Source organism: Astatotilapia calliptera, chromosome 1, assembly GCF_964374335.1.
Source record: "Astatotilapia calliptera chromosome 1, fAstCal68.1, whole genome shotgun sequence".
Classification (NCBI taxonomy): Eukaryota; Metazoa; Chordata; class Actinopteri; order Cichliformes; family Cichlidae; genus Astatotilapia; species Astatotilapia calliptera.
Genome location: NC_137422.1, coordinates 11691586 through 11716153, shown reverse-complemented (window position 1 = coordinate 11716153; position 24568 = coordinate 11691586). Strand labels below are relative to the sequence as shown.

Below are 24568 nucleotides of genomic sequence, written 5' to 3'. Positions count from 1 at the left end.
TTTTTCTTGTTTTTTTTAAATTATCATTATTATATTAAATTAATCTTTGTGCTTACATTGTGAAAAATAAATGTGTTGCTCATTGACTGTCCTGTAATTTTAAACCAATGTTTTTGTTATTTTCCCCCCAAAAATTAGTTGTTGTTTTTTTTTGTTTTGTTTTTTTGTTTTTTAGAACTGTGGTCCCATGTTTTTTAAAAAAATCATTATTTACTTATGAAAAGGTGTAAATTTCTGTGCCGATTCTGGTCCCTGGGCCTTATGTTTGACACATCTGCTTCTTATTTTCTGGGTCTAGGATTCAAACACCAGTGAGTTAAACACAGCTGTAATGAAGTTGTTACAATTTTCTTCCAAAATCTGTCACCTTGCCTGGCGAATGTTGCCGTTTATCCCTTCTTGTATTCCTAAATTATCCAATTGATGATCTCCATTACCAAGTACACAAGCAACTAAAACTTAAACACTGCTGACAGTATCGAGTACACAGCTCAGATTTATTGACAGAAAGTTTGTAAATGTAGTGATACTTGATATTAAGCCAAGCTCAAATGAACAATCACGGGCCATACTCTCAAAGTTGAGGCAGATGAATTGCTGTTTGAAAATGACTGTCAGACAGATGACTGAATAAACTGAACTGCCATAAATTTGTTTAAATCTGCAGTACGATCATATGACGAGTAAAGCATAAGGAATGCGACAGGACCTGATTCTTTCATCGAGTCTCCTCATATTTTTTAACGTAAACCTTTCCGTTGTGTGAAACCTAAGCTCCATATCGTTGACTACAGGATTGCACATGCAAAGTGTTGTGCAATTTGCCTGCAGCAAACAGTTCCTAAGAAGAAACCCAATGTGATGACATGTAATCGATGCTTCTCATTTTTCGCTCTTGCTGAAACCGTCCACTCTCATCCTGCGTGCAGCGTGCTGACTGCGAAAGCTGAAGCCTGGACCAGTAGTGATTGATGTGTAGTAACAATTAGCAGCAGGTTTGCACTGTTAGTGTAAAGAGACTGCTGAGCTTATAAATACTTGAGGAGAGGTTTATATTTCTGTGGCCGAGTAATCCTCTTAGTTCTGCAGTGTAATGCATACTGCCATTCATGGAGTCCATCTGATGGAGTTCATCTGAGGAGCCGTGAATTCAGTCTTCTAGGTCTTCAGTGTGCAGATGATTGAATTTATTTTTTCTGATTGACACAAGGCTTATGTTACAGCCTGTGCCTGAATTAGAGAGAATACCTGATGGTGCATTTTGGGGGATTTAGATTTCAACTAAAAATCTATAGCTGAGAATGCTTTTAGGGGTAAACAGACTTCAGAGTTTCTTCTGAATATAGTAGTGAAGTACTCTAAAACAGCGGCCCCCAACTTCTTTTGCCCCACGGACCGGTTTATGTTCGACAATATTTTCACGGTGTCGCTGATAAATACAACAAAATAAAACCAGTACCGGCAACAAAAAATATTTATTTATAACACACGAGAAAAGACACACGGAAGCTGAGTTAACGATAAAAATGATGAAAAATAATGATAAAAACCGATTAAAAAAACTATAAATTACCCACCTGAGCCTCAACTCTCGTGACCCGGTACCAAACGACTTACGGACCGGTACCAGTCTGTGGCCTGGGGGTTGGGGACCGCTGCTCTAAAATAAAAAAAAATGTATATTTCAAAACTGTGTGCATCTGTGTTTCTACTCCATGACTGATTCAAGTTAAACACAGGGCAACTCTGACGTGCACATCCGCTGGAGCTTGCTGGAAGTGAGAGTAAAGCAGGAAACACTTGCTTGAGTTTGTCGGTGCACAGGGTCAGCCTAATGATGACCTTCTCACTTGCACCGAAGTCTGTTCAGACATCATATTGAGAGTTCACAGTTGAGAGATCAGACCCTCCTGTCTATGAAAGGCCTGTCAGTCAGTTGCCTATTTACTTGTGTCTCTGAAAATGGCTGTAAGACCTAAAGAGTTAATCCACTGTGGTGGTGTGCAGAAGAAAAATAGATCCATAGTTCAGTAAATATTTGGACACAGTCTCATTCACCATCAGAGTTATGTCCCAGTAATATCTGTTCATCATCGTGGGGATATTAAAGACTGCTGCAGCCAGTCGCACAGTTCTCATTAGATGCCACATTTGTCATATGTGGAGTGATGGCAGCAATGACTCTGACGTGCAGTATGGTTTTCCATATGCACCATTATTCATTCTGCTGTCAGTGTCACATGCAGTTGAATCAGTTGGCTTATAAATGTCTTTAAAGATTGCAATTTTCTGTGCTGAGAGAATTTTAGGAGGCATTTTAGGATGCTTGGGTTTGTACTGAGAGGTTTTTAGCTGTTGCAGTTTCCTGACTGTGAGCTGACATGTGACTCCATGTTTTCCAGGACAGCGTGCCCCCACCTCTCACTCCCCCTCGCGATTACATTCCACTTCACTGTATGGCGGCCAGATTTGGGAAGCTTCTTTCTGCGCCTTATGCATTTCCTCTTTTTCTGCTGATGTCTGGGCTGTGAGCATCTACAGTGTTTTGAGGGGAGTGTTCGGGAAGTTTTTTTTTTTTTTTTCTTTGTCTTGGTGTACTTTCAGCTCAGAGAGCAGTTTTGCTCATAGGAAATTATTAAAAATAAATTGTGGGTTACTGAAGTTTATTAACATCCCTGTTTGCTGCTGCAGTTCTGCAGTTGTTCTTCATGAAGGCAACAAAAAAACTTTAGATTGTCACAATGCACCATAGTGTGACGTGTAACATTTAAAGTAGAATGCTTTACTGAGGATTTTTGGTATGGTTTGTCTTAATTTTTATGGGCTCTCTTTCTCACTCATTGTGTTCCACCAATGGGCTCTGAATGTTGATGTACCTGCCTGTACGCAAATACTCAAATGCACACAGTAACAGTGTAAAGAGCTGGATTAAGGCTGCTCTGCTACCCCAGAATTCTGTCACCAGTCCATAAAGCCACCCTGTGATCCCTCATGGCACACCTCCACACCAAGAGACAAAGCCACAAACAAAACACTGAAGTATGTGAGTGTACAGAACAAAGCGTGGGAGGTTTTATATGGAGATGCCTTTGCTTTGACCTACTGTTGTGCTGAATTGTATTGTTCAGCCCATCTTCTCTTTGTTTCACTCTCCCTCTTTGGAAACCATGATGATAAACTTTATTTATCACCTGACACCACCACCTCCAGCCCCCTAAAGACAACATTTGTCTTGAGCCTTAATGAAGAGTTTTGACAGCTCATTAGATATCAGTAAAGAAAGTGTTTTGACCACCATTAGAATGGTTTCTGGGTTTTTCAGAGGGGAACTGTGTAGATCACCCTCACCAACGTCTGATGCAAACACAGCCTGAAATATGTCAGAAACTCCTATGCGGCTTTCAAGGGGTTAAGAGTTAACATGTGCTTACGTTTAGCTGGAAGTATTTACTGTATTTACTCAATTACCGAACAGAAATACAATTTTAACCAGCTACTATTTCACTCTGTTTCAGTTTTTACTCCATTCAATTTCTGTGGCATTATTCTGTCTGTAAAACTGATGATCAAAATAGACCCTTAAATATTTTTTTTGGCTTCATTACTTTGTCATATTTTGGATGTCTATAGATGGCTATAAATGGCAGACCAGTCAAATAGTGATTTTGACTTTAATTTTCACTGATTTCATGTCGGTAACTACTGCAGTTTGCAAGTATTTTGCCCAAAGCTTAGTTCTGTAAATGAATACAAATTTATTTAGCTTAACCTTTCTGTCCATAAGAAAATGTTCTTTTACCAGTTATCCCACAATACCTCAGATTTAGCCTGTTTAGGTCTGTTGAGACCAGTTTTAAAATGCTAAGTGTGTCATAAATAATGTGTTATTGCTTGTTTTTTTACTTTACAGTTGCTCATTTTGCTTTTCATCATAAATTAAGCATATTTATTTGGCAATACTCCTGCAGTGTTACACAGTGGGAAGCTGGTAGTGTGACCTGCTGCCTCAGATGCTGCAGTGGGTTGTCCAAGCAGCCTGCTGCCACTCGCAAAATGTATATTGACACAGGCTTCTGGAGTGAGTGGGAATTTGTGTTTGCTCTAAAAGATAGGCCTGTTTTCCTAATGGCTGAGCACATTTGCTTAATGCTTGTCAAATACATTCTTTACAGGCAGGCAAATTGACTCGGGTCACTCAACCTTCTTGCCATCATCAAAGCAAAACACGGACTGGAATGCCACCAAATTAACAGGCTCCATTTAGTAAAGTTTGGAGCTCAGACAAATGTTAAGCATGAAAGCTTGAATCATGTTTTAGAGGGTATGTTTCCACAAAGTAAGCACTGATGCTGGAATCTGAACTGGTTCGAATTTACAGAATAAGACATTCACTGTGTTGCATTCAAAATCGTATTGGGTCAGAAATAAAGTCATTCAGGCTTAGTTACGTGGATTTGAGATGATATGTTATGTTAGCCAAGAGCAGCGATGCAGTCAGTGTAACGCTTCTTATAGAGACTCATCTGCTTGTCTGCATAAATCCCATTTTCTGGATTCATACCTTAAAAAAAGCTTTGTGTGAAATTGACGAATGCATCCCCTTTCTGTCAACTTGAGGTTATTTGCATCCATTATAATAAACATTTTATTTCAAGAGGGCATCAATGTGGAGAGTGGCATGTGGAGGGATTTTGCTGTGGAAGCTGGTACATCATTGGAGACCGAAAAAAATACTTAATTACTGCAACTTCTTGTCCTTTACAGGCTACCATCCAGTTTATACAATAGGAACACCATATATCCGAAATATCTAATGTAACATTGATCATTATATTGGCCTTGTTTATTTGATTTAGAGCTATCATTAACTCATTATGTTTAATTTGTGATGCAGTATTTAACTTGTATAAGTGCCTCTAACTTATAAATTGTGTTGTGGTAATTGTTCTACTAATATTAGCTTATAGATTGAGCATCCAGGTTGCTGGCTTGACAGCACTGATTCTCCATTGTCTGGGTATCAGCAGGACATTGGGATGTATTGATTGAAATTTCTTCTGTGGAGCCCACACCCAGTCTGCTGCAGTGTGCTGGCAGAGCTTCAAGCTGAGGTCTGTTTCTATCCAAGTGCAACTCTATATGTGAGTGCATGTCACTGCAAGTGATGGGGACCTTGTGGTCCAGTCGGCCCTGTTCCACGTTTGTCCACATGAAATGTTCTTACAGATGGTAAACTCAGTGAACACCTTTACAAGAGCGCTTCTCCTTATAAAAATCTAGCTTGCTAGCTTTGCTTTGCCTCATTTAGTGAACATAGGTGAAGCAGTTGCTGCTCCTTCATATCAGAGAGGCAAGACAGATGAAAATGACTGAAGAATCAAACACATTTGACTTTTGGGTATTTTGCTTAAACAGATGACACAAGAGTACAAATTAATGTGCTGGCCTTTCAGGTCTAGCTGCTAGAACAGTCATCTTAGAGATTTCTTGGCTAATTTCTTTTCAGACTCTTTATGAATATCATGATTGTAGTGGGTGCGGTGGTCAGTCTGATATTTGACTCAACAATCGGGTTTTGTTCCTCTATATGTTGGTGGAGTGACTCAGAGTTCTGAGCTAAATCTGTGGGCTGAGTGGAAGGAATGACGGCACTTCGTGACTATCAGACATCAGCTGTAAAAATCAACACTGCAGAAAGCCTAAAGGGCTACTTAAAGCTAATGGCGAAGCTATCCTGTGTCTTTAATTTTAAACAGTCATGTTTTTACTCCCTTTGTAAAGATTTATTTTAAATCGTTTTAAACAAACTTGTGGTTTTGATCTACTTAAGTGCGCACTGTGGAAAATTCAACTTCTTGGAAGGCGAGTCATACTTTTGATTTTCTGTTAAGAGAAGGTCATAAATGTTTTTTGTTCTTGGTCACATTATTTGGACACTTCTTGTTAAGTATATGTTTTTGATTTATGAAGCCACATAACTAAGTCATCACAGCTAAATAATGCTTTGATTTTAGGGTGTCTTTCAGAGCATTTGCGTGTGATAAGTGAGGTGTTTAAATACATTGGTCTGCTCGGACTTGCCCTGGTGACTAATACGGAGACAAGTGAATGCTCAAACTCATGGACAGTTCAGTAGAAACCCAGCAGGACCAAGTTGGTGTCAGTTTCTAAATTAAGCACTCTTGATACTGCATGTTTTCAAGCTGGTCGGTGTTTAACAGCTTGCAGTTTCACTAAGCTACTGCTGAGTTTTCTATAGATGAACCAAGCGTTGGAAATTTGTTTCCTGGTTTTCTAATTAAGTTGTTTCCACCTTAAGCTGATATGATCTGACATGACTACTTACTCATTTCATATTCACTAACTACGTGGCATGAATGGAAAACACCAGTTTGCTTTCCTAATTATCTTGAGTGTACGTCCACACTGTAGGCGTTATCTTGATTGAGGACTTGTTTCCCCATAGTTCACAAGTGAGCTGAAAAGTTCCTTTAAACTTCATGAGATTCCTTTTTGTCTCCCCCCCCCCCCCCCCCCCCCCACTGCACTATTGTTTACCAACGAATGTTCCAGTAACGTTGGTGCTGAAACAAGAAGCTTCCTGGTCCCGTTGGTTCTTCCATCCTTTGTGGCCATTTTAAGTTTTAGGAAAGTCACTCGTGTGGCTTGTACTTCCACATTTAACTTTTTTCTAATGAAAATTGAGAACGCTCATGTAACGCAAGCCCAAAAATTCAAGGATTTTTTTGTTTTTAATGAAATGAAACTGTTTATGCTTTTGTAACAGTGTTTGAAAGGAACCTGCGATTTACAGGAAAAACAAGCCATTCGCAGCAGATAGTGACCTCACACCACAAAGGACTGTAAGTTGAGGCGTTTAGTTACACTGCAGAAGAATGTGGCTGAACTTGTTTTTGGAAGAATACAGAAAGGCAGACATTTATCATCGTTTTCTGTGTTTGCAAACGTGTATCTAGAATACATCTCATCAAAACCTTTTAAGTGATTACACGGATACGTCATAGATAAATTGACCAAACATTTCAACCATCACCATTTTTATTTTTATTTTATTTTTTTAAGTCAGGCAGGATTTTAAAAACAATACACCACATTCCTATGTTTATAAATTAAAAAAGGTGATTTTTTTTTTTCTGAAAACCTTCATTCATCGCCTCTGTTGATCCAATTTTGGGACACACAAATAATAATTTGTGTAATTATAATTACACATAATCACAAAGGAGGCTGCTGCTTTTCAATCCTGTATCTTATTTGTTAATGGTCTTCAGTAACTCCGTTGGTTGGAAACACATTGCAGTATGAAGTCTCATAGAGCGATGCTACATTCATTAGTTTGCTTTGGGCTAGCTAAGAGGGGATTTGGCAGTTTAGTCACTAAACCCATTTGGATAATCAAATGTGTTTAAGGCACTTTGACAGTGCATCATTTTTGATTGTTGTTTTATTTTAAAATCCTAAGATAAATGAAATGCTTGCAGTCCTGAGTTTTTTGGTTTTGTTTTGTTTATTGTAGTTTTCGCTTCTGAGCCCTTCCACAGATGTGCCAGCAGTGAAAATGGAGAATTCATTGACTGCTGTTATTGTTTTGAATAAGTTGTTCTCTGAGGTGTTTTGTCTGCTCTCTGTCTCATCCTCTTCCTGTTTAGTTTGTTGTGCTCTGGACATTTCATTGTGTTTTCGTTGTGGTTGTTCGGTTTTCTGTCCCCCATCGAACCGTCCACTATAGCAATATTGTAATTATAACCACTGGTGTACAAAAGTGAAACAGAACGTCTGCTGTTGCTTGTTGTATATGTTTGCCTGTTTGTTTGTTTTCATGGTGTGTGAGAGAAAGTGGAGGAGTAAGTGAAATCCGTAGAAACACAAATAAAGTGGGGGTGAGATGTCAGAGGAAGCTGACCACACACACATAAACACACAAAAACGTCTTTATTGCAGATAAGGAATGACTTGGCAGATCTCTGTGCCGACTCTCTGCTGAAGAAAACTAGTAAACAGGCTGCCACCCACTGAAGCATTTTCTTAAGGTCATGACTAGGAAGAAAATAGATCTGGTATGGTTTGACACTGACCTTTAGACCTCAGCGTGTTGATGGGTTTTGTATACTCAGATTGTCATGTTTTTCTTTGCACGAGCCTTCCATTGAAGCAGCAACTAAAACTTTTTTCAGGCTGTGTTGGCAGCTCTATCAATATACACACATAGGGTTTTATCGCACATTTCCGTGTCTTCTCTTTAGGTTAAATGTGAATCACAAAGTCTGGCCTTAAATCTTTGCATGCTCTCTGCATGGGAATTGGATACATTAGCTTGTGCATATCCTGCTTGTTATTGTTCGATCCACCCAATTTCCTGAATTTTTGTTTGGGGTCTCATTTTCCAAAAACCGTGAAATAAGGGAGAATTGCTTGCTTACACAACCTGAGGATACACCAGTCTACAACTTATGGAACAGCAAGGGAAATGAATTTGTAATTTCAAGTTTCAGTAGAGTTTATGATTTGCTTCTGTCTAAAGGATCCCATTTTTCCCCTTGACTCATCTTCTCTGATTGAGAGAAGTTTATGTTTTATGAGAGATGACTGTAATAACAGAGGTGTCCTGGAGAGCACTGATTATTTTTCTATTACGCCTGCCTTTCATCTCCATCGCTGTGACTAATGCGCACTTCCTTCTTAGTAATACAGGAGTTTCTGATTAAGCCAAATACTTCAGTCATGCATTGTTATGATCAAAAGGCCACTGCGTTTTCTCTGACTTTATACTTTATACTGCTTATCGCAAAAGGTGATATAATTCATGTCTGTCCATAAAATGTAAAGCTGAAGCAAGCAGCTGGTCAGTGTAGCTTAAAGAATACACAGACTGCAGTTCCTATAATGTGCTGGTTTTGCTGCCCTCCAAGCTATCCGAGAGACCATGTCCTGGGTATATCCTGGGCCCTCTTTTCAGTTGGACATGCCTAAAACACCTCACCTACGAAGTGGATCAGGCATCTAAATTTGCTGACCAACATACCCCTTTCAATGTGTGTATATATACAGTATGTAGTGCTTTTCTACTCCACCTGAGCACTTTCCCCCCCAGTTTTTTTGCAAATACTTTCTTTCCAGCATTCACACACATTCATACTCCAATGGATGCATCGGAGAGCAACTTGGGGTTAGTATCTTGCCCAAGGATATTTGCCGTGCAGATTGGACCACTAGTTTTATCTGTGATCTCATTCTTTCGCTCACCCACAGCTTCTGGTCATAGATAGGGTGGGAATGTAGATTGACCAGTAGAACAACATCTTTATTTTCATTACAACAGACCTGTAAAGTGTCTGCATCACTGCAAAGGCCCCTGCGATCATTCTATCCCTTTGCTGCTTAACTTCCCCCTCCTCCACTTGGCTTGAAAGAAAGGGGAAAACATAGGGGGGAGCGCTTGGGAATTTTTGCCAAATCTGCCATCATGCAGATCTGAACGGCACCGATTAAAATGTTACATGTTTGTTTGATATTATCTGTAAAAATGTGGGTTTTCCAGTTAGGCTCTCTGCCCACGTATGTCCCCAAATGTTGTCAAACTATTGCTTTAAAACCAGCTCACCCATCGATAGTGATACTTTTTATGGCATATTGGTGATTGAAATGTCACATTTCTCAATATTATGCTTAAACAGTATTTCACAATTTGAAAAAGGTGAAATGACAAATCTCGTAACACCCTTGATTTCTTAGGATGTCACTCCCACTTTGTGAACTGCTGCTTTGGTTCATTTAATACAGTGGAAATGTGTTATCCACCCAGTGACCCAGTCCTTCATACTGTGAAACATGATTTATAAGGTTACCTCACTGTTGATTGAATGAAAGAATTTGGCCACCAGACAAAGTAAACATAATTTCTTCGCGTTTGCTTTGCCTCTTCGGTTCAGTTACTGTGGAACATGTGACCGAAACACACTAATCATTGTAGTTATACTGTAAGAAGATATGTTTATGTGGTAAAAATGTGTCAATTTTGCACTGAATTTTAAATGTAATACTGATCATCTTATTTTTCCAAGCTGGAAAAACATCCCAGAACCAGTGGCCCTTTGCAAATGTTACGCAAATACTTGATCACAGTCTGACGTTCCTTGTTTTTAACCTATAGGTCGACTTGTGATAATCATCGACCTTTTGCATAAAAACTACAAGTTGTTACCAAAGGGTGGGACACAGAGTTAGTCAGGATAAACTGATAAGACTCCAGTTTCAACTAAATGTGAAGCTGAAATTGTCTGAGATAGCAAAGTTTTCAAAAAACGCAAGCTAACAACTGCTGGAATTCTGGCAGTCAATTCAAGCTTGAGTTGCACAACCTGCCAATCTTCACATCTATATTGCTCATTTCAGTAGACCATCAGATTTGCTCCTGTGGGTGTTTGTAATGGTGGGGATTTATGGAACACGTAGTATGTGATAGTAGGATCCAGAGGAATGTTATAAAAAGCTCCCTTATAGGAGAAGACCAAACAAAAGGTTTCTGATTGTTCTGTACAAAATTAATACATTATTTTTGCAACTAAAAAGAAGTTTGTTCATTACTGATTAATTGGACACTCATTTTCTTAACTGGGCAATGAATGATTAGGTGTATAAAATATCTCAAAGTGGTGATAAATCACTTTGTCCACTATAATTTTTTCCAAGTTGACGACATCACATTACATCATTTTCAACTCCAGAAATGTTCAGTCCAAAAAATCCAAAGACAAGTAACCAAGTCTTTGCAATGCAGACAGTACAGACAGTAAAAAAATAATAAAGCCATCAAATGATTAAAAAATGTATCAAAAATGTTTTCAATTGATTAAGGTGATCATTTGACTAGAAGATAAAGCTTTGTAAACATAAACCTCTTGCCAGTCAAAACATATTCATATTGCAGTAGTAAATAAACACATTGTCTGTAAATGCTACTGAGGCCGCATTGAGCCCACAGTCTGGAAACAAATCTGACCATATAGATGTGAAGTATCCTGCACCACCCAAGCAAAAAGACAGCATTAGATTTAAATGAAGGAGGATTACAGCAGCCTCGGTCAGGTGCTGAATAGGGGGTAACTGCAGCTATTAAACCACAGCTTGCTAGCATCAACACTCTGAACTTTTTAGTATGCGGATGTTAGCGTTTAGCTCAACTCCCTTTATACTGCCTGAGGTGACAAGTATCCAAACAAGTTTTTATTCTTGTTCACTCATACTATCCATCGTCATGCACATTTATTTTCTTTATTACACAGAGGTGAAAAGCCCTTTAAAGGTTTTACGGTGACAGTTAAACCTGTACACATCCTACCTCAAACACTTTTTTGCACATTGTTTTGACAGTTGCAGCCGCTGCCAGTACCCACATCCCACCGTGCTTTCACTTAGCTGGTGGCTGCAGATCTCCCCTGTGGTTAAACAGCCGCTGTGGCCACAGTCCGCTGTGCCCAGCAAAGCTTTAGGTGTGAGACTGCAAGGTTCATGATTATGAATTGGTCTCTGGAGAGCTTTATCTGCCCACACACACTGCGACACACACTGGGTCAAGTCAGCTGCTCTTTCACTTCATGTTTACATCCTGTCCACATAGTGTGGTTGATGAGTTGGCCTGGTAGTAAGGTCCGAAAAGGATATGAATCTGCACAGGATGAATGAGCAATACTACACTGACTCACAGAGAACACTGAGTTATTTTCTCTGTAGCTGCTGGAAAAGAAGGAATGCAGAACATTTGGTGACATGTCCCTAAATGAATTTGTAGTAGACAGAAGAATGCTCTTTTCATGCCATTGCCCATTTGATTGAGGCACTTTGAAATTCAGACAAAGAGCGGCTCTGTGTATTTTGGGGCCATGCTGTCACATGACCTCTAAACACAATCCAGTGTGGAAATGTACTTGTAGCCCCTAAGCAGTTGTTGACTTGCTAAAAGATAATCCCTTTGTGAGTCAAATGAAGCACTCTTTTGTCTCTACTCTATCTGAGAAACTAGCGTGACCCCCTCCATTCATTCAAATTACTTCCAACTTTCTCTACAGACTCTACATCCTCTCCTCTCCTCAAGAAGCAGCCAATGAAATCATCCTCATTATGTTAAGTTGAATGGTTTTTTTTGACAAAAATAGTATCGGGTACTTTGCTATAGTGGATATTGAAATAGAAATGAAATTAATCAGATTCATGAGCCTTTTTAAAAATATTGGAAAGAATAGCCTTATAGCTCATCTACATTATTTAGGGATACACTACACTATAATTTTAGGTCTGACAGGAGGGTTTTTTGGGTTTTTTTACAAGTTATTAAAAATCCACACTGGTGTTGGGGTGGAAAAATGTTATAGTAGTACAATACTGCAAGTGAGAGTGCATGAATTTTTGGTGTCAAAATATCAATCAACATGACAGGACATTTGATATATTAGAAGTAGGAAACAGGAACCACTGGAAACTTAAAGCTTAGGTGTGGTGTGGTGACCAGAGATTATGGGAACTACTGCAAAAACATCAGGGAGGTACTGAGTTAAACTACGTTTGAGGAAAGTGATTGACATGATGAGTGTATGGCATTGCTTGAGAAAGGAATAGGTGCGAAATGGAAATTAGGCTTACCTACACAATCAAGTCTGGAATGTTTGCATCAAGTCTACGGATAGTGAGTGAAAAGGCTTCAGATATTAATATATTTCAAATGGCAATGAGTTAGATCCCAACTAAGTTATCGGTAGCTATTTGCTAGTCTACTGGTATCAACGTTTATATCAATCTTCTATCAGAATATCGGATTTTCAAATCGCCAAATATCGGTATCGTCATCGGTCTTAAAAATCCTATATCAGCTGGGTTCATTAGAGAATTGTGGTAAATCGAAATTACCATTGGTTTCTACACTACACAAATAGTCACCAACCAAATACTGAGTTCCAGCAATAGAAAGTAAATGAATTTTAAAGACACAGTTTAAGAGACTTCATTTAAATGGTTTCCTCATAGTTAAATTCTGTAGAGTGTTTGTGCTTTACTTACTAAAGCATAACATCATCCCTGTGGCATCCTCCCTGTCTGTGTTCCCCGTAATGACTTTGACCGAGCCTGTATTTGGACACATTACACCCAGAACACACTGGCACCATCTCAAGTCTGTCATTGGGCTGCCTTTGGCTCAGTTTATGGTCTGAAGCCAAGAATAATGTTGTTGACCTAGTGGAGTCACTGAAACAGTGCGAATCATGTCTGTACAAACAGCTTTAGTCATGATGCATCTTTGAGCCGTGGAAGTGGAAGGAAAAAAAGAGCTACCCAGAAAAAACCACTCTGCGCTATAAATCTTTTACGTATTATATGCTTGTTATTGTTTATTTGGTTTCAGCCCTTGTTACCTCAGCTTGCCTTCCTGCCCTCTTGAGCTTAAGTTACTGACTTAGATTTCCAAGAATAACTGTTGACACCTCCCATACGAGAAGGTTGGAGAACATATTTGCATTATTGTGGGCTGTTTGTGTAGGTGGAAAGCGCAAGAGTGCAGTAAAATATTTGCATTTGAGACCAAGTTTCTGAAACCAGAATTTGTCTTGTTGCTAATTTTACATTGGTGTCTGTTAGGGAGAAAAACTGTTTACACCCTGATTATTATACAGATGGATTTTCTCTGTTGGCATGTTACTGTAGATTGCTGTTTGCTGCTGCTGTAACTCAGGAAATTCTTGTGATTATGTAAGCCTATTGTGACAAATATTTATGGTAATGTATTCTTAGAAATTGAAATGTTTGGAAGTAGCACAGTGATTTAATGATAGCTGGCTCTTACTGATGACTTATTCACTCTATTTTGCGTTTATACATTGGAACTTAATGTCCACGGTGAGAAACTCCTTCCCTGGAGGTCAATTATAACTCATCTCTTCTGCTGGGAGATTTGTGTTTTATTACCGTTGATATGGAGCTAGCCAAGTTTAGAAAGACTACAATCTTTAGGTTGTAAAAATGTCGTCTTCAACGATATTCGTCTTTTCTTTTACATAGACCAGGTGGATGAACACACAGTGCCTGAAATATTTTTCAGTGTTTTTAGTTTTTCCACATCCTACTTCCTGCCAGCCCAACACAAAAAAAGCACTGAAAGGTCCAATACCTGACCTGTCTGCTCACTCTGAAAGCAGCATGAGTGCTTTTGGGTTCAGTTTTTATTGGCTATCTACTTTCCAGTAGGAAGCTTGTACTACTCCGGAGCGCTGAGTGATGTTAGTCTGTCCTCGTCTGACCTGGAGTTCCTGAAGCAGGCAGGTTAGCCAGTTCAGAGACAGACAAAGTGGTGAACAACATGCCAGCTCCTCTGGAAGGCGTCACATTTCGAAATCCACATTCTGGGATGCGGAGTGATACAGTCACTGTTTAGTTTGACCCCGTTTGCTCGTTTCTTTGTCCAGACAGTGGAGTTAAATGTTTTTCCACTGTGTCTGCCTTTTTAATGATTTCTTCTGCCTTATGAGTCACAGACAAGAGGCAAGTTTGTAGCTTTGATCCAGAGGTTTGAGCCAGTGTCAGCCGGTAATAGAGGCCAACTAAGTTCTCTATCACCACGATTCTCAAAAGCATCTAAATGGGTTGTTGTTCGTAAACTTCAGTGGGACAGAGCCTAACCTTTAGATACTTTTAGACAGAAAGTGTTGGTCTGATTAAGAGATGTTCAGTTTATCTGGACTGACTTATCTGTCTCTGCAGTATATGTACCAAAATGATTTAACTTCAGCTAGTACACCTTGTGTGCATTGTTCCTGGAGGAAACTGCATGCCGTAAATTAATTGTCACTGACTCATTTCTCAAGGAGCCGTGACTAGAAAAACCTCACCTTGTGATGCTTCGCCGTGTTGGTTGTTTACGGCTGGAAAAGGTAGTTGTGCCCTGAAGTTTTCATCTGTATTGCATAGCAACAGCCTTATTGGTAACACGATAGCCTACCCTGGACCAAAACAATATATTTTTCAAATGCAGGAGAAATTTTGTGATGGATGAAGCTCTTAAATTTGTGGATTACGATTAGCCTGAAGCCAAGTAATTTTGCACATTAGCTTGGCGTTAGCTGTCTCCTTGCATGTTTGGGAAGTTAGAAAGTGGCGTGGGCGAAGGGTGGGGTAAGGGAGGGGTGTTTTCCCGTTTCACAGACGGAGAGCTCGGGACAGCTCTAAGTGATTCACTGAGGAATTTGTTTACTTGTGGTAGAGCTACAAATAACTATAGGGCTTATATAGGGCGAAAAACGACTTCCCCTTCAGGCAGCCATACAACATAAACAGAGCTGTGAGGGGAAATACTGGACTGTCTTATTAAAGCACAAACGCTACACATGTTTCACACAGCCACATGGATCCCATTACTCACTGAGGAGCTTTTTTCCTCCGCCCCATCAGGACTGCTGGCCATAGCTCCTTCATCCTCACTCTGGCAATTTGTCTACCGCTGGCTTTAATAGATCCTAAAAACATGTTATTAATCAGTCTCGGACCAATGCTGTTAGAAACTATGTGAGAGCAAAAGCTTCCTTTGTGGCATCAGACGGACAGTGTCTCAAGACGATGTTTGGCCTCCTGCCAGACGCTCTGCGTTCTTGATCCATAAACAAATTATCCACACCTTAAAGTGGACTCTGTACTTGGTCTCAGTGACCCTTGTGCAAGATGCTGTATGCAATATGTAGCCTTTCTCATTAATTCGTTTACATCTTACCACATGTTCCTCTTTTCCTCTATAGGCATTTGGGAATGCAAAGACAGCACATAACAACAACTCCAGTCGCTTTGGAAAGTTCATTCAGGTGAACTACCAGGAGAGCGGCACTGTGAGAGGGTAAGAACCCAGAACCAAATTCTTATTAATGTCCAAATAAAATAAGAAATAATGTTAAAGTCAACCACTTTTCTTGTACTTTTTTTTTTTTTTTTTTTAAACAGAGCTTACGTGGAGAAATACCTCTTGGAGAAGTCAAGACTGGTCTATCAAGAGCACAATGAACGGTGAGCGCATCTCAGAAATGCAGATTCTTATCAAAAGCCCTCATATGAACAGCAGAAATACATTTGGCGAGCAGGACTGGGCTGGGTTGCTGTGACGTACATTTAACACAAAACATGCATGCACCAAATCAAAGATGATAAGCTTGTGTAAAAATATCTGTAATTAGCAGTAAGGCCAGCGAGCTTTTTATTGTACTATATTTGTAACATTTCAACAAAACCTATTAATACTCATTTTAATCCAATCTTGCAAATTGAGTGTTATAACACAAAAAAGTGAGTTTTTCTTAAAGCTGCATATATTTCACAAAAAAGCTGGTATCAGAATGTCTGTTGAAGATGCCAACGTTTAAATAGACGATAAAAATTAATTAGTGGGCTCAGCAGTAATATTGGTGGAGTGCACAGTCGGCCCCTTTTGCTAGCTACCTCTGAGATGGATTTAAGGTCCATAAAAACTTTTGAAGTGTGCATTTAAAGAGAATCTTGGTCGAACAGCAAACATTTTCTCTCTAACCTTTCCACATCCAATCTGATGGAAGTGAGATGTTGTGGTTGTTTTTCAGTCAATAATTTGATCCCACTCCAAGACATCGGTTTCACAAGTAGTTTAGCAAGATGGTTTTCTGTAGAATGTGGATCACCAAGAAGTCAGTATAGCTCAGTAGGTAGAGTGGTCACCCCATGATCAGAAGGTCGGGGGTTCGAATCCACTAAACTGCTACCCTGAGGTACCCCTGAGCAAGGTACCGTCCCTACACACTGCTCCCCGGGTGCCTGCTTAGTGGCTGCCCACTGCTTCACTGAGTGAATGGATCAAATGCAGAGAAAAACAAGTAATTTCCCCACGGGGATCAATAAGCTATACATTATTATTATTAGTCAACTTGTCAGTTTTCACACCACATGAATTGAAACGAAACCTGTAAGATGAAATTTGAAACCCCTCTCTATAGTTGCTCCAGTTTTGAATACTAACAATGCTAAAATTACCATGCTGACATTCTAGCCTGCTGAACATAACAAGCCTGTTTCCAAAATAACATGGAAAGCACTGTATACTGTATTGCTGGATGTCAGGAGTTTGCTGTGCTCACTGCACTCAAAATAAAGTCCTGCATCCCACTCAGTCAGTTTGCTAAAATGAGCATGTTCATGGTGATGATTAATACAGTAACTGATCGGCTGCTAAAAGCATAGGGCTTTTTTGGGGGGGCATAGATGATTAAGCTGTTTTGGTACATGGGGGATAATATCCATCTCAGTGGAAAGAACATAAGATTAGGAACGTTGTAGATGGAGATAAACTTCTTAACCATTTCCAGAAACAGATGTTTTTATAATTAAAAAAAAACACTGTAAAGTTTGAACTAATTGAGTTACAATGTAATAATTTTTTGTTTCTTTGTTTTTTAGAAACTACCATGTGTTTTACTACCTGCTGGCAGGAGCAAGTGAAGAAGAGAGGAAAGCCTTTCACCTCAAGAAGCCTGAAGAATACCATTACCTCAGTCAGGTGGGACCTTTAGCATCAGGCACTGCAGACTTGATCTTACACTAGCCGTGCCATGTAATGTGATATTTGTTACAGTTTTCATTTATCTGTAACATTGTAAATGTCGTCAGCATGTGTGGAATAATGACACAGGGGGAAAATAGTTTTTTGACACGTGCTGCACTGCTGTCCTTCACATACACACTATCTAAAATGTTCAGCTGTTTCAGGGACAGACACAGCGTGTTAATTTGTTTGCTTTTCATTTTGACTTCTTGTAGGCATAGCTGCACGTACTGTATAGTAGGTTTGTCTTCACTTCCGTCTTTATTTACATTTTTTTTTTTTTTTTTGTTCATGCAGTGAGGCAACCTCACTGCTTCACTTCTGCTGACAAAAACACACACCAAATGGTATTCGTCCCCCATCTCTGTTGCTCTGTTGTCCTAAAGGAAAACGGGTTTCACATAACTATGAAATAAAGCCACAACAAACACAGAAATAGTCAGTCTGCATATGAAATGCTTATGTTTTGTAAAATTTAAAGTGTCTCCGTTTCTGAGCTTGACATTCAGACGACCAGCGACCTCCCCTCCTCCAAAGTCCTCATGCCTACGCAGAAGAGAGCAGGGAATTCCTCCCATTCCTCCCAGCCACTGATGCCACACACACACACACACACACACACACACACACACACACACACACACACACATTCTGTTCATGCCCTTGTATTTTGCCCTTCTCTTCTATTTTGGGAACCACATGTGAATATATTATAATATAAATGTAAATTATAACTCCCTAGCTAGAGCTCTTGCATGGATTTCAGTGTTCGCACAAGGAATCAAGTTTTTACTATGTGCATGTGTTTGTGTGCGTATAAGAAGAAACTGAAATTTATTTATGAAGTAACTTTCACACACAGTCACAAAGCAGTGTACACAATATATATTCTAAAAAAAGAAAAAAAAAACAGAAAAAAGATTGATGCCCTTAATATTATTTTCTTCCAGAGTAACATCGTGCAGCATCATGTTGTACCGCAGCTAAAAGAAACAAAGTTCCCCAAGGAGGTGCACTTAAGGACACCCTCACTGAGGCTCATTGATTATATGCTGAAAAATTCCAGAATGCACAGATGAGCAGATAGCAGATGTTGCATGAAATAATGGGAATCTGGTACTCTACTGCGAATCCTGCGTTTTTGCAGCAGTGCCTGCTCACAATCTGGAAATGCAGTAATTACTTTAATCTACATAAATCTGTGGTTGTAAATTGCTGCCTGGGGTTTGTTTTCTGCAACAGTGTGTCTGCAAGTTGAGTTTCATACCTCATCAACAACCCTGTTTTAAAAAAACAAACAAAAAAACAAAAAACCCCCACAAGTAATTGACGTGAACAAGTTGAAGTTTAACTTTGCTCACTGAAAAATTGCAAAGAATTTGAAGATTTTATAATCTGCCGTGCATAATATCATTAAAACATTCAGAGAATTTCGTAGTCTCTGTACCAAGGGTAACACTGAGAAAACTCCAGCATGCAAAGAAACTACATAGAGAGAAGGCAGCAGTATTTCTAAGCTTATTTAAGATGGTCTGAAAGAAAAGATTTTTCTTACAAATCAAAATTTAAGCTGAAATGAAGGGAACCATCCAGGCTGTTATCAGCACACAGTTTAAAAGCCAGCATCCATAATGGCGTGGGGGTAGCTTGAACATCAGCAAAGTGCTATAAATGCTGAATGATTTATAAAGGTTGTTGAGCAACATATGCTGCCATTCAGACTGTTCTTTTTCAGTGAAGCCCTTGCTTATTTCAGCACAACAATACAAAACCACAGTCTGCAGCATGGCTCAGTAGTCCAGTTCCTAAACTCAAGAAGGAAGAAAAGAAAATATTTCAATATCAAAACTGTAGCACCTGGTCCCATTAATACCAAATGTCTCATTTAGGACACGGATAATGAAGAATTATGTTTTAACATTTGACAACAATAAAATCTAGGGTTTGGATGGCTTGAAAGAATTTAGTTCTACATTAGTAGAAATCAGTTCTTATCTCAGGAGGTAAAAAATGAGTCATAAAAAGGTATTTAAAGTTGAAGGAAAGCCAACAATTCATTCTGGTGTCTTAATATTTTTGTGTGCTGCATGTCTGGACCTCTTATTTCCTCCTGCTTTCATGTCTTAATGTGTTCAACCATAAAGTTTTTATGTGGTAGTGTCTGAGTGTGTTTTCTTTGTCTCTGTCATCACTGCTTATATGCTTAAAAGTGTTTGACTTTGAATCGTCGATGTTTGAGACTGTAATGAACAGCCTGTATCTTAACAGCACGTCTTCCATGTCATTAGTCCCTCTTAAATCTGCGCTCATGTTTGACCAGTATAGTGTGTGTTGTCATTGGAATGCTGCTCTCTAACCTTGATCTTGCCTCCTGTAAACTGGTCATTTCCAGATGTCAAAGACAAGCCACCAACGTCATTGGGAGAGTTACTGTGAGAGTGAGCCGGTCAGTATCAGCTGTGTGTTAACTGTCCGTGTGTCTGCACGTGTTGCAGAAACCTTAGCCGGTAGATTTTGTGTCACCTGAGCACTCGCAGCTGAAGCTGCACTTCATCTGCACAGTTGCACACCTCCTCCACCCCTCCACCCACCCGTTCCTATGATTCCCTTGCTTATTTTGTTGCTTTTTGGATATATCCTGGTTTGGTTTGGGGAGCATTTATTTGTTGTACTCCTTCTGAGTTCTGGTGGTATGTCTACTCATATCCTGGCCACTGTAGCTGCCTGTGTTGCTCTAATTTTTTTTCTTTTTGATCGTTGACCGGTACAGTATTTCCTGCAGCACTCATTTGAATTTGCTGTCCTCCATACACTACAGAAATCCCAGAGTAATCTTGTGTTCAGACAATTTGTAGCATCAAAAACTTTTAACACACTCATAACTAAGGATGGGTATCGTTTATGTTTTATCCGATACCGGTGCCACACCGGTACTTTTGAAACGGTGCTGGTGCTTAAACGGTGCTCAAACCGGTGCTCGAACCGGTGCTTAAAGAATGGAGAACACACACTTTGTCCAAAAACCTCTCATGTTTAGCTGTTTTTTGTTTTTTTTTTGTAAAAAGATAACAATGTTAGCCTTTTCTGCAGCTATAGGGCATATATGGTATCACTCGGGTTTTTGGGGGATGTTGCCAACTCCAGGTCCGATAACAGGCACCACACCCGCAGTAGATGTGCTCGGTATGACGTCTTGCAGCAAGCTATCAAATACGGCGCATTTCTCGGCTTTTAACAAAAACGCTATGCGTCGCCAGGTGTTTCATCGGATTTGAGGTGTTACCTCCTTTGACAGTATCACAGTATCAGCTTAAAGCACTTGTTGCAGGCTGCTGAGTTTGCATATTTTGCTGTGAAGTACAGCCAGACTTTTGACCGCTTTGCCTTGAGCATCTGTAGCTCTGCTCTAAAAGAACGTACGTACCTGGACCCGCCTACTATCCTCGGAAACGTAAAATGATTGGCTAGAATCTAAAGTGTATCACAGCTCAGGAAAAAAAAGCACCGAAATGTGTGCTGCTTTTCGGTCTGGTTACTACCGTTTATGTCGGCACCGATACCGGTACCCATCCCTACTCATAACTTTGATGTGTGACCTCACCTCTGAAACATGGGAAACACTGGATTGAAGAATGTCAACGATCAAAAGGTCTTCTCTCATTACTGTTGGGATTCCTTGTGTCTTTTTTGGGGGTACTGCGTGTTTTTGTGAGTGTATTAAAGCATTTATAGTGATTAGAAATGCTTTTATACTTTCCATTGACATGAATAGAAGTCAATGGAAAGCTTAAGTTTTTAGCTGCAGTTCATTAATCCGGTAATATTGCAAAATATTACAAAATTCAATGCAAGTTGTTGTATAATGCTGATAATATAGGTTTGTGGTTCTTGACACTACTGAGGAGAAATGCTATAAATATACCCAGACTGCACTGTGAGTAGACAAGCGGTGATCCGTATTTTGACTGACATCTTTTATGACATCTGGAATCTTTAGACACCTTTTTACTACACTGACTGCTTTCATTGAAAAGAACTTCAAGTTTGAACAAGCAACGTTCACATAATGTAGGTTTTGCTGACGTGGAAATGTAACACCAGAGCTTTTAATGGGTCAGTGTAAATTTCTGCTGTAAAGGAAGAGAGAAGGAAGCGAGGAGGCGGCACACTGGTGCAAGCATGAGTCTCAGTGTTTGGAGTGTTTGTGTTTCTGAGGCACAGTTTGTGATAATTATTGCAGCCATAGTGGAATGGGCCTATAAAGGAAAGAGCAGAGCTCACTTTATGGTGGGTGTATGTAGTTCAGTGAAGTACTGTGTACTTATGTAGAAACATCAAAGCATATGTTTCTAGGAACGCTCTTGTAAACAACCAATCTAGATCCAGAATGATCTAAAAGTATACTCCTGCTAGTATTCATATAGCTGCTAAATAGAATATTTCTTGTATTTAATATATTTTTCAATCACGTCATGACTTTAGTCTTGTTATGACAGTCAAAACATTGCACTATAGTCACTATATTTACTCTGCTAGTTTAGGTGATTGTCCATTCTCAAGAACAGGCTCATCCATAAACTGCTCTTCCTGTCGGCTTCACTGCTTGCCAAATTTTTTGTGGATTGGTTTAAAGTGGAGTGCCAAAGCAGATTTTCCACTACATGAGCAGAACCTGCACACGCCACTGTTCACTAGACACTCTGCACATTAGGCTCAAGTTTTGCAGATTTCTTTGACCCCAAGCTTCTTAATGATAGCTTATTTCAGTAATTTGTCTGCTTTAGGCAATATTTCTGTTTTTTGTTTTAAATTTATTTTAAGTACAATGTAAATTAAAAAAAAAAAAAAACTTTTTTAAAGTGTATTTGCTAGACAGTCTGTAAACCTTGAAAACATTAAGGCACCGCATATGTCAGCAGTCCTTCTAAACCTCAGAGTAGCTTGTCATTAGCCCTTTTGGCTTCCCCGGTCACTGTGTTGTAACAGCCTCCGCAGGCCTGATAACATCTAAAAACGTTTTTGGTTTTTTTTCTGCAGGACTGCTTCAATGTAGAAGGAGAGGACCTGAAGCATGACTTTGAGAGGCTTCAGCTGGCCATGGAGATGGTGGGCTTTCTTCCTGCCACACGCAAGCAGTGAGTGACAGACACAGAAACCATTATTTACCTATGGTATCGCCTATTTATACAGTCCAGTTCAGCAGTGTTTCATCTAACTGCACTCGCCCCTACTTTTGTTTTATACTATAAATGATAGCTTTGCAGGCCACCACAGCTCCCACCATCACTACCAGTACTGTAAAGTAATTTTTCAGTCCAACTTTTACTAATAAAATCAATGGATTCCGCTGATTGAGATGATATACTTCCACTGCAGTGTCCCATGAATGGTCTCTAACTGTTGTTTAGGATCTTCTCTCTGCTGTCGGCCATCCTTCACCTGGGTAACATCCGCTACAAGAAGAAACCTTACAGGGACGACCAGATAGACATTGTTAACCCAGAGGTGCTACCTGTTGTGTCAGAACTGCTGCAGGTAGATGGCAATGCTAAATATATTTCTACATATTATATGTCTAGATTGTGAAAGGCGGATGATTTTAAACTGCTAAATACACTTCCTATTTGTTCAAGCCAGGATAAAGACACACACACAAGCGTGTATTCATATCTTTGTGGGGACATCTCATTGACATAATGCTTTCCCTATCTGCTTACCCTAATCCTAACCATCAAAATTGAATGCCTAAACCTAACCATAACCTAATTGTAACCATGACACTAAAACCACATTTTGAGTCTGAAAAATGCATTCAAACTTGTGAGGACTGGGATTTTGGGTCCCATAAGGGTTGTTGGTCCCCACAAGTATAGTAAACTTCCAATTTCTGGTCCCCACAAAGATATTAATACACATACAGACACACACAAAAGCACATTTTCGGTTACTTTAAACGTAATCAGGTGTGAAGGGCAGCTTGAAAAGGGTTTCAGCTTTCTTTTGAATGAGTGAACACTTGTGTCTCACCATCATCTCTAGGTAAAAGAAGAGATGCTGTTTGAAGCCCTGACAACGCGGAAGACGGTTACTGTGGGAGAGAAGCTGATCGTTCCCTACAAGCTGGCTGAGGTGAGACTGGAGCTGCTTTGCGGCTTCTCAAACAGTAAATAAATAAAGCTGCAAATCAAAATGTACGACAAAATCTTAATAAGTCATCCACAATAACATCTACCTACTCTGAGCAGAAGGAATGCAGATGTTTCTGCCAACTTGAAGCCCGTTCGGTTGTTGCACATCAGATTTCTGCCTGTTCCTTTGTCTTCGTGACATGGGCTCTTTTGAACATGTCCAGATGCGTGAGCTGTCTTGCTTTAGGTAGGTGGGCTAATGCTGATGGCAAATGAAGGCCCGAATCGTGCAGTGGGCAGCCGCGTTGCATTCCAGAGTTGATTGCGGCCACAATTCTTGTGATTCCACCACCGCATTTCAGCGGGTCTGCGCCTTACTAAAAATATGCACAGTCTATTTTTAACGGAAGCCACGTCAAATAGTAGAGAGCAGGAAGTCTGAGACAGGAACAGAGTGGAACTTTTGGTCATTTTTCAAGCGATCGTAGAGATCAGTTGCTGCATGTCTGAAATTCTCTTTGTGTGAAGCACAGAACGAAAGTAAACACAGGCTCATGATTGATGTGTTGTGAATTAGTAGGCAATTAATATTTACAGTGTGTTTTGATTGGCTTTTTCTGGCATTCGTACCAATGTAGTTAGTATGATGCCAGATTTGAAGGCGCATAGGTATAAGTAGTTTTTGGAGTGTTTTCACATCCAGCCCGAACACAATGGCACTGCAGTTGTGGCTCTTCAGTGTGACCTGGCTGTGTTTACAGAAAAGCACGCACAAGTACCGGATCTCCTCCTGCTCGCTCTTGATTCTCCGCAGCTTCTTCGT

General features: G+C 39.8%; 1 protein-coding gene across 8 annotated transcripts in view; it reads left to right on the top strand.

Annotated features, from left to right (window-relative positions):
* The window catches only part of myo9aa (myosin IXAa), a 98597-nt gene that overhangs the window by 36433 nt on the left and 37596 nt on the right, over positions 1-24568 (top strand). For 7 of the 8 annotated variants that reach the window (XM_026162519.2, XM_026162523.2, XM_080306121.1 and 4 more), the window contains exons 3-9: positions 15795-15889; positions 15994-16056; positions 17473-17572; positions 20010-20063; positions 22655-22752; positions 23026-23152; positions 23657-23746. In XM_026162519.2, coding sequence (XP_026018304.2) covers positions 15795-15889; positions 15994-16056; positions 17473-17572; positions 20010-20063; positions 22655-22752; positions 23026-23152; positions 23657-23746 — 627 coding nt within the window. The remainder of the gene's footprint in view (positions 1-15794; positions 15890-15993; positions 16057-17472; positions 17573-20009; positions 20064-22654; positions 22753-23025; positions 23153-23656; positions 23747-24568) is intronic. The other variant, XM_026162514.2, reaches the window with a different exon arrangement.